The following is a 10500-nucleotide window of genomic DNA, read 5'->3' on the forward strand; positions in this document are numbered from 1 at the left end:
ATCCAGCTCCTCCAGGGCCATAAAATCCAGAGGTAAAACTCCCTGAGAATAATGGGTTCCCTTAAAAAAAAATCTTGTAAACAAGCTAATGGCTGCAATGTAAACTCGTAAATAAGGAACCCCTCCCCAGCTCCCACTGGTGTGGGGCTAAATGTGCCTTTTCCTCCATCATGGGCCCTGAGTCATGGGGGAGGAGGAACAGGTCTTGCTTCAACCATTAAAGCCTCTACTCTGTAGAGAAGGGCTAATCCTTCCGGATGGCTCCGGAAGTCATTTTTATTTAGACGTAATTGGGTCAGATCTTCAGCTGGTGGAAAAGGTGTAGTCTGAAGTCAGGGCATGGAGCTCCAGCAATCTGCAGCAACTGGCCTGGTTATTCAGCTGATCCCAGGCTTCCTGCAGCTTCCCCCCACCCCCTTCATGGAAACTGCGATCTCTGTTCTGGACAGCAACTGTCCCCTCTTGCCACCACCATGAATGAGGATTGAACCTGGGACCTTCACCTAAAACACTCTCCCACTCAAGCTGGGGTAGTAATTGTTAGCTGTGTGGCTGATTGTTGCATTTGCTGGGCCCAGCCACTGTGGGGAGACATAATGACAGGCACTAAACTAGTATATTTTGTGGGTGCTGCCACAGAGGGGTGGCTGGGGGGGGAGCCCTTTCCCCTCAGGCATGCCTGAGGGGAATGTATGACACACCTCTGCAAGGGGTTGGGTCCCAGGAAGCATCTGGCTTGGCTGAGGGAATAGGAATAAGAATGGTTAAGATGGGGCAGGCAAAATGTCTCCAGCTGAAGCCCCCCTCTCCCCCCCCCCCATGAGCGAGGCTGCAGCTTTCACAGCCACCTTCTCCCCCTTTGACGTTCATCCGCGCTGACCCTGGGTTCTGCAAACCCAAATTGCTGTGTTACAAGAGAGGGAAGTGACTTGTTCAAGGTCATGTAATAGATCAGTGGCAGAACTGAGGCTCGACCCCCCCCCCCCCCGAGTCCTGCTGCACTAATCACTAGCCACTCTTCCCTTTTCCCACGACCCGTTAACAGCCATTGACATCTTTCTCCCTGTCTGGGCCAAGAGTTTCCAAAGTGACCCGTGATTCTGGGCACCTCTGGTTTTGGGGCCCCACCTGGAGACACCTGAAGGGGGCATGATTTTCAGAAGGTGGGTGCTCAGCACTTAGAGTCAGGCCCCTTGATGGCATCTCAAGCCAGGCCACTAAAATCACTGGCCATATAGGAAAACCTTGGCCCTGATCTGCACGTTGTGTGTACCCCGTTCCTCTAGGGGGGCAGGACAGACAGATTAGCAAATTCCCACCGCCTGCATGGGTGTCCCTGGGCTGGTCCCCTCAGTGGCTGAGCTTGTCCTATGATTTGACTGGGGAGGTTGTCTCTGGATGGCAGGGGTCCTGGGCCACATGCCCTGACTGGGTCAGGGAGCAGGGAACCCCTGGGCTGCTAGGCCCTGCCTAGCCAGAGTAGAAAGAGGGCTCCCCAACCCGGACACCTGGGACCCTCTGCCCAGGCTGGGATTAGAGGAGACCTGCTTGGATGCCTGGAACTCTCAAAATAACATAGCGCCCCCTACAGCTGGAATGAGGCATCTGGGCAGAGTGCTCTAAACTGGGGGACAGCAGGATCGTACTGTCTGCAGCCTGAGCCCAGCTTCTCATCCCTTCCTGAGCCTCCAACCCCACAGCCCCAGACACCAGCCCCTCTCCACCTTGCCCCCCCTGGTATTTGGCTGCTTTAGGTGATGCATGGCCTGGCTGTTTGCAAGAGCTGGCCCTGATCATCTCCCCTGCAGGGGCGGTGCCCTGGAGGTGAGGCCTTTGCTTTGCCCTCCATCCTGGCAGTGCAGTGAGGGGGCAGCCTGGGCCCAGGTGTGGGGCTGAAAGCTGAGGCTGCTTAGGACCCAGTAGAATTCTCTGTATGAATGACTGTGCTTTAAAAGGCCAGGCAAAGACCAGATGTGACAGCCTGTGCCATCCGCAGCACAGAGCTGCTGCAGTAGCCTCCCGGCACCCATCCAGACGGGGGAGAGAGGGGACCGCTGCCAGGCAAATGTGCCCCCTGCTTCCCCAGAGGATGCTGTGAGGCCCTCCATCATCCCAGCTTCAGGGGCTGGGACAGTGGACACCCCCCCTCCCCACACACACACTGGCACAGGGAGCCAGAGGGACTCTGATGCCATAAGCCAAGCAGGCGTGTGGAGGTGAGACACCGGCCGCCTTGCTTCAGGAGGGCTTTGCTCATTCATGTCCCCACCAGGAGTGGGGTCCGCTGTAGCATGGGACTGTGAAGCCCACCCTGATCCCAGGGGCAGGGAGAGAGCTGAAGCCATCACAGCGCATATCCGATCAGAGGGGTAAAAGTTGCTCACCTGATAGAGCCGAGATGAGGACCCCACTGGCCAGCGGGAGAAGCCAGCCTGGGTGCCAGCCTCCTAAGAGTCTCCAGGTGCATTTGAGTCTGGTGAGTTACCCACCTCCTGCCAGGAGAAGGGGGGGGAGGGGATTCATTCTCTTACTAAATGACAATGGCAGGGTGGGGCCCGATCTTGCCAGGCCCTCGGCACCCCCCAGATCAAGGGATCTGGTCCTTCTTTGTAGACAGTTTCACGTAATTTGTGTCCCAAATGCGCTCTGGGGTTAGGAGCAGATTACCGGAGGGGCTGGTGGAGAGATCTGGAGGCAAACGAGGTGCATTTACCACTGGGATTTGGAAAGGGGGCCACTGAGCAGGCACAGACATGGGCTTTGCCTTAGGCCAGGGCTAGATGTGAAACTAGCTAGTAATGTTGGTTGGAGGGATATTTTAGACATGTCTATCCTGGCAAGAGCCCTAGTGTAGACACTGTTATACCAGCAAAACAAGTGCTTTGGCCGGTATAGGCTACTTCATCCGGGGAACTGGTCTGAGCACTCTTGTTGTGGAAAGCTGCATTTCCGCTGGGAGGGCTAGGTCTGTAGCTGGAACCGTGTAGCTATACCCGCAAACCCTTTCCAGTGTAAACTAGGCCCTTCAGAGTGAGACAGACTGCTCTTGCACCAGTGTTTTGTGAGGGGAAGCTAGGTGCTCTCCTCTGGAGCTTTTCATCCAGAGATCTCAACGCCCTTTTTAAGGATGGTAAAGGCTCATATTCCCCATGTTACTGATGGGGAAACTGAGTCACAGAGTGACTTAGAATCATAGAAATGTAAGGCTGGAAGACACCTTGAGAGCTCATCAAGTCCAGCCCCCTAGTCAGTGGCAGTGCTGGGAATAGATCTCCTAAGGCCCAGGCAGATTCCCTGTCCACTGGACTAGGTTGTGCCCAGGAGTGGTCATGGGGGGCATAGAAGGAGAGCAGAGAGAAAGGGATCTGTTATACTGAGCATGCTGTTTATAGAGCAGGGGGGTGGATTTGAATGGCCCGGGCTTTGGCTGTGGTCACCCCCATTCTGTATTCTCTCTGCAGGGCGCATGGCGGGAGGGTCCTGCTGCCCAGCCTAGGGGAGCTGCTGGAGAATGCTCCCAGCAAGCCAGTTCTGAGCTGTGACCGGAGGATTGGCAGCAGTTCCTAAGCATCGCGCTGCTCCAGTCCAGAACCAGAACCTGCCACGTGCCTGGCTGGGCCCAAGCCAAACAGCTGGCTTCAAAGGCCAGCCACGAGCTGCTCCCAAATGAGCTCTGGGTTAGCAATGGTTAATGGGGGGCCAATGGGTGAAGGAGACTCTGTGCTCAAAGGCAGAGACTCCATCACCAGCCCAAGGGGAAGCTCCCTGAATCACTGATTTACCCGCCTCTCCATGGGCTGCATTTGCGTCTGTTTGTCCTTCCCCGGTTCCTGCAGCGAGGCCAGCATTCAACACAGCCCTTCTGGGCCCCTCTGTCCCAGAGAGTCGGGCTGCCCTTAGCCCGGTTTTCAGTGCCCTGCCATGGCCCTCCAGTCCTGCAGCTTTGTGGAGCCCCCTGGACCCCCCACACCAAATTCCTTACCAGGCTCTGGCCCTGCTGGGCGCTGCCTCTGCTGCCGGAGCCCCCAGGAGAGACGCCACTCAGTGTGGGTGTGGGACTCAGATGGGCAACATCCGGACAACAGGGGCTTGATCTGCCCCCAGGCTCATGCTGATGGAGAGTTTGCCAGCAGAGGAGGGGTCCCACAGGCAAGTGCTTCTGCGGGCACTGGCACCGCCCTACCAAGGGGGAGCTGTGGGCAGTGAGGCGCCGGGGGCTGCCACTCCCTGGGCTGGGCTCATGTGAGTAAACAAGGGGGGTCGCTCAGCAGGGCTGTCAGTGCAGCAGCTCCCCCAGCACTGAGTTTGCCCGTGGGGGAGGAGGCCCTGCTGCCTTTGCTCCAGTCCCCGCCTCCCCCCCCCCCCCCAGTGAAAGAGAGGTTCTTTGCTTTGCACAAAGGGCCGGCTCCCCCAGCGCTAGATGGCCATTCGGGCCCAGGGAGCTGAGGGAGGCGCCAGGGCTTCCGAGCAGCCTGCTCCACACGACTGGTGGAGGGGGACAGAGTGCAGGGCCAAGGTCATGACCCGACCTATCCAGTTTGGAGCCATCTGTGCCCCCTGGGGTAGAAGGAGCAGCCCATGGATTTTCCCCAGTTGTCCCCTACCCGCTGCTCATGGTACCAACTCCCACCAAAGCCCGAGGAGTCATGGGCCCAAATGTCTAGCTGCCCTAGAATCAGAGCCATCCTATTTGGCACTGGCCAGTCACCAGAAGCTTGGGGTTTTTAGAAGAAATCAAAACTGGGTGTGGGAAGAAACTACCAAATACAGGTATCAGGGGTAGCCCTGTTAGTCTGAATCTGTAAAAAGCAACAGAGGGTCCTGTGGCACCTTTAAGATTAACAGAAGTATTGGAGGCAGGCTTGCGTCTGATGAAGTGGGCATTCACCCACGAAAGCTTATGCTCCAATACTTCTGTTAGTCTTAAAGGTGCCACAGGACCCTCTGTTGCTTTTTACCAAACACAGCAGCATTAAAGCTGGAACAAGGCTGTGGGGAGAGCCATGCCCTGAATTCACCACCATAGGAGCATTGCAATTGTCAGATGAGATCCAAGCCATCTAGCTCAGTGTCCTGTCTCTATGAGAGGAAGGTGCAGGAAACCACCTCAGCCCGTGTATTTAGAGACTGGCTTAAACCCTGAAGTATGAGGTTTAATAGCTGTGCAAAATGTATGTTCTCACATCTGTGATAACTCTGGATCTGGTTATCCATGTAAGTGTCCAATCCCTTTTTTAGTATTGCTAAATTAGTGAAGCCCCCATGACTTCCTGTGGCAATGAGTTCCACTGGCTAATTGCATGCTGTGTGGAAAAGGTTGATTGGTCCATTGATTGGTTTCGAATTTCCCACTTTTCAGTTTCATTGAACATTGCCTGGTTCTTGTGTCATGAGGCAGAGAGGACAGACGCTCCCAATCTTCCTTCTCCGTTCCAGTCATTATTTTATAGACATTTATCTTATCCCCTCTTATTTGTCTCCTTTCACTTCCAATGGAAAACCAGAGAAATGTCTTTGGGAATTGGGACTTGTGGTCGAGGTCCCTATTCCAATCCAGGTTGAGCATTTACTGATGAGGAGCCTGAAGCAATGTTTAATTAGGCCCTAGCGGTGATACAATACTCGGTATGTGACTCAAATGTTGTGCGGTGGGTGGCAAAGGACCCAACATGGTCGCCTCCTGAACACAATAGGCTGTGGCCCCATGTTATGACTGCCTGGCCGTCTGTGTAGGAGAAGCAGCTGGTTCCAGGACAGTTCTTAATGGACAGGTACCCACAGCACAAAGCAACGGGCACAATTTGCCCCCTCAATGGCAATCTCAGTGGAGAAGCCATGGGTAGGGATGGAGCCTGCTTTGTTCTCAAACTCCCTCCAGCTCCGGATTGAGGTGCTCGCTGCGGTGGGGGTTACCCATACCTGCACAGGACTGATCTGCTCCTGCTAGCGGCTGCTGGTTTCTGGAAGCCAGACATCCTCTCTGCCCTCCTTGCTGGTAGACAATCAGCAAGGAGCTCTGCACTGGGGCAGTAGAAGAGAGGGCTGTTGTAGCACTGAGAAGGCTCTCCTAGCTTGGCTTGTGATTCCTCCGCAAGCCTCACCCTGTAGCATGTCACCTCTAGCATCTCGCCTGTCTCTGTTGGCTTGAAAAATAGGAGTTGCCAAGTTGCTCCTAATCTTAGGACCCCACACAAGCAGAAAGGTGAGGTGCTCGTGTCATCCCCAGGGTCATTCAGGGTTGGAGTCACTTGCAAGTGAGCAATGAGAATGTCTTGCAATGCTTCTCAATTTTGCTCCCCTCCCTTTTCCCCACAGGGAAGAAGATCCACCCGGGAAGAAGATGGGGGTGGTGACATTTCCTGCTAGGAGATACTGGCAACTTGTTCCTGCTTCCCAGGTGCTGGAGTTCTCAGAGTAGCCCGGAGGCACAATGGCAAACAGAACTGGGCTTAACACTACTCAGGGGCTAGACACTTCCTCTCTACCAGAGGTGTCCCAATTCCAGGAGGCCGTTGGCCTTTTCTTCATGGTCCTGCTGAACCTCGTAGCCCTGGTTGCCAATGTGGCAGTGATGGTGGTCATCCTCAAGACCCCTCTGCTGAGGAAGTTCATCTTTGTCTGCCACCTCTGCTTGGTGGATCTGTTGTCCGCCATCTTCCTGATGCCGCTGGGGATCATTTCCAGTTCCTCTTGCTTCAACAGGGTGATCTACAGCATCGCAGAGTGCCAGACCTTAATCTTCTTGAACATCTGCTTCATCAGCGCCTCCATCCTCACCATCTCAGTCATCAGCGTGGAGAGATATTACTACATTGTTCACCCCATGCGGTACGAGGTCAAGATGACGGTTGGGCTGGCAGTCACAGTGGTGGTCTTCATCTGGATTAAGTCGATCCTGGTCACAGTCTTGGCATTGGTGGGGTGGCCTCAAGACAACGGGGCCACAAGTGCCAGTAAGTGCACTGTGTCCTGGAGCCCTGGGGCCCACAAGAAGGTCTTTGTTATTGTCTTCAGCACCCTCTGCTTCTTCCTGCCTACCCTGGTCATCTTTGCTGTCTACTGCAGCATCTACAAAGTGGCCCGGATTGCCTCCTTGCAGCATGTGCCTGTCCCCTCTTGGACCGCTGCTCCGCGGCAGCGATCGGAGTCTATTAACAGCCAAGTCACTATTATTACTACCAGAAACCTGCCTCCCAGGCTGTCCCCAGAGCGGATGTTTGGAGGGGGAAAAGCTGCCATGACCGTGGTCCTCATTGTGGGTCAATTCTTGTGCTGCTGGTTGCCATTCTTCTCCTTCCATTTATACTGCTCCATTAACTCTGTCAGCCCGGGCAGAGGCCACGGGGAGACAATCGTCACCTGGCTCGCCTACTCCTCCTTTGCTATCAACCCTTTTTTCTATGGGTTACTGAACCGCCAGATACGGGAAGAGCTGTCTAGGCTGGGGCGGAGCTGCCTCAACAGACCCTTGAGCCAGGAGCTCTGTCTCTCCAGCCCGGAGGGTTCCATACAGGAGAACTTCCTTCAGTTCCTGCAGAGGACCAGCTGCACACTGGAGACCCGATCCAGTTATGTCAACTCTAGCCCCAGGAACACGTTGGACCAGACCATGATGGGCTTCAGAATTCCAGGCCAAATCCCAGAAGAAACCAACTGAGAAAGCACAGTTGGCTGGGGTCAACTTCATTTCCTTGTTCTCCATATCCTGGCCTCTGCTAGGAGAAGGATTGAAGCAGGGTTTCAGCTAATCCGAAGGACTGACCAACCCTTTTTTGACCTGGCGGGAGGGTCGGGGTTATGGCTTTGGAAGAACTTGCCTTCAGCCAGAGTAAATCCAGTTAAAAGCTATTTCCGTGGCTTTACAATATTGAGCCAGCCTTGTTTCATGGGTAGGAGACAAAGAGGGAGAAAGCAAGAAGGCAGGGAGCTGGAAAAGGACAACGGCGCTCACTAGAGCTAATTTTCTTCCTCTCCCAGCATTTTCCCTGACACTGACATGTCACGAGCACCAAACTCCAGCATCTGAGCCGTCAGGGAGGTTCTGCTTTTGCCTAGTCTTCTAGATTAACAGACCTTTCGATGGAGGTCCAGGGAGATCAAGTGACATGCCAGAGGTCACCTAGTGCCTCAGTTGTGGGGGATGGAGGTAGGAGGACCTCAGGCCCCTTCTGTTTCTGCATCCTTTGCTCAGACCACTAGGCAACACTGCCTCCCTCTGGTTTAGGGCTCAGCCATCCCAGGAGTGAGGGCTGGCTGAGCAGCAGTAAATTACCCTAGCTATGAGGGACGGGCAGGGAGTCACTCATGATCGGGTCCTTTTAAGAAAGGGTTTGGGTTACTTCTCTGGACTCACCCTTATGCCAGCTCATGGGATCAGAGAACAGGCTATTGATAAAGAAACCAGACTGCAGGGTTTATCGACCCACTGAGGTATTTAGATAGCAGCCCCTCGTTTTGCAGGAGCAGAGTTTTGCTCTGCAGCGATCGCTCCCAAGCTATTGACCTCTGGGAAGGCAGGTGAAACTGACATGCAAAGCTGTGATAGGAGGCAAGTGACAGCAGCGGGTGGTAGGTGCCGGCCTGCCTTAAGGCTCTTGCAACGCCAGACAGCCTAATCCAAAGCGAAGGCAGCTCCTTCAGTGGCTGGCTGTGACAAATGCAGGTTGGCAGGGAGAGATGAAGAGAGCGAGGAATTATTCCAGGGCATGCGGGCCAAATTAATCCATGGGCCAACACTGCTGATTTCAAGGACGGCAAAGGACCTAGCACACTTTAGGTGCTATAGCAGGTGGTGATAACAATGGCAGTAATACCATGACTCCCCTGATTTCAATCACATTACACACCAGCAGTTCACTGAGCTCCCTGTCTCAGGTGGGGACGTTGCACTTCAGGAGACCCTTCATATGTTTCTCTGCAGAGACAGCCAGCAGTAAATGTGAAGGGCCAGATCCCCAAAGATATTTAGGCTCTTAACTTCGGTTGAAACCAATGGGATTTAGGAGCCTAAATACCCTTTGAGGCTCTGGGCCTAAAGCGTTCTTGACTGGATATTTTCCCCACCCCGGCTGGCTCCAGAGGCATTTGTAATTATTTTTTAATTGACCGCTAATGTCTTTTCAACAGATATATTTTAACAACTGTCTATTAATAGAGGCAAAGGAAGTGCCAGGCTCAGAAGCTTTGTTTGTTTTGAAGAAGAGGCAGAGTCCCCTTTTCCTCTCCTCCTGGCACAGTGTGGGAAGGTGCCTCTCTCTTTAAACGTCTCAGTGCAAACCTGTGGAGAGTACTTGGTGGGGAGACTATCTTCTGGTGGCTAGACACGGGGAATTGATGGCAGAAATGACTCACCAGGAGGCTCTAACATAAGGCCCAAACTCAGTTATGTGATTATGGGGGGAGGGATAGCTCAGTGGTTTGAGCATTGGCCTGCTAAACCCAGGGTTGTGAGTGAGGGGGCCACTTGGGGATCTGGGGCAAAATCAGTACTTGGTCCTGCTAGTGAAGGCAGGGGGCTGGACTTGATGACCTTTCAGGGTCCCTTCCAGTTCTATGAGATAGTTATATCTCCATATATTTTTTATTTTATTTTTACAGCTTCGTCTTGCTTGGAAATGGGAGACTCTAGGAAATAGAGCCGGGAAATGCCCATTATGGCATGTTGGTGTCAGTTACCCCTTGCTTAGTTATCAGATGTTCTAGGCCTGGTTCCCCCGTGTTATGAGTGCAAAGTCATTGTAAAGTGCCACCAGATCACGATGATATTGTCAGGGTTCCTTCACCACTCTGAACTCTGGGGTACAGATGTGGGGACCCACATGAAAGACCCCCTACGCTTATTTTTACCAGCTTAGGTTAAAACTTTTCCAAGGCACAAGTTCCACCTTGTCCTTGATCGCTGCCACCACCAAGTGATTTAAACAAACATTCAGGGAAGGCCACTTGGAGCCCTACCTCCCCCAAAATATCCCTCCAAGCCCCCTTTCCTGTGGAGGCTTGAGAATAATATCCTAACCAACTGGTTACAAAGTGAGCACAGATCAACCCCCCTGGGTCTTTAGGACACTGAAAAACAATCAGGTTCTTAAAAGAAGTTTATTTAAAAAAAAAATCACCTCTGTAAAATCAGGATGGAAGATAACTTTACAGGGTAACAAAAAGATTCCAAACACAGAGGATTTCCCCTCTAGGCAAAACTTTAAAGTTACAAAAACAAGGATAAACCTCCCTCTTATCACAGGGAAAATTCACAAGCTAAAACAAAAGATAATCTAATGCATTTCTTTGCTATTACTTACTATTTCTGCAATACTAGATGCTTAGTCCAGATATGGTTTAGGGAGATGTATTTGCCCTGCCCTGGTTCCTTTGCTGACTCCCAGAGAACAAAACAAACACAAAAACCTCCCCCCACAGATTTGAAAGTATCTTCTCCCCTTATTGGTCCTTTTGGTCAGGTGCCAATCAGGTTATCTGAGCTTCTTAACCCTTTACAGGTAA

The 10500-nt window shown here is 52.9% G+C and overlaps 1 protein-coding gene across 1 annotated transcript; it reads left to right on the top strand.

Annotated features, from left to right (window-relative positions):
- Window positions 1-1627: 1627 nt before the first annotated feature.
- GPR62 (G protein-coupled receptor 62) lies at window positions 1628-9177 on the top strand. The gene is made up of 2 exons (XM_008172081.4): window positions 1628-2476; window positions 6316-9177. The coding sequence occupies exon 2, from the start codon at window positions 6431-6433 to the stop codon at window positions 7655-7657; it is 1227 nt and encodes a 408-aa protein (XP_008170303.1). The 5' UTR covers window positions 1628-2476; window positions 6316-6430; the 3' UTR covers window positions 7658-9177.
- The last annotated feature ends 1323 nt before the right edge of the window (window positions 9178-10500 follow it).

The sequence above is a fragment of the Chrysemys picta genome, chromosome 7 (assembly GCF_011386835.1).
Source record: "Chrysemys picta bellii isolate R12L10 chromosome 7, ASM1138683v2, whole genome shotgun sequence".
NCBI classification, from domain to species: Eukaryota; Metazoa; Chordata; order Testudines; family Emydidae; genus Chrysemys; species Chrysemys picta.

Coding starts and splice junctions, on each gene's coding strand:
- GPR62 (XM_008172081.4), top strand. CDS start 6,431: ATGGCAAACAGAACTGGGCTTAACACTACTCAGGGGCTAGACACTTCC.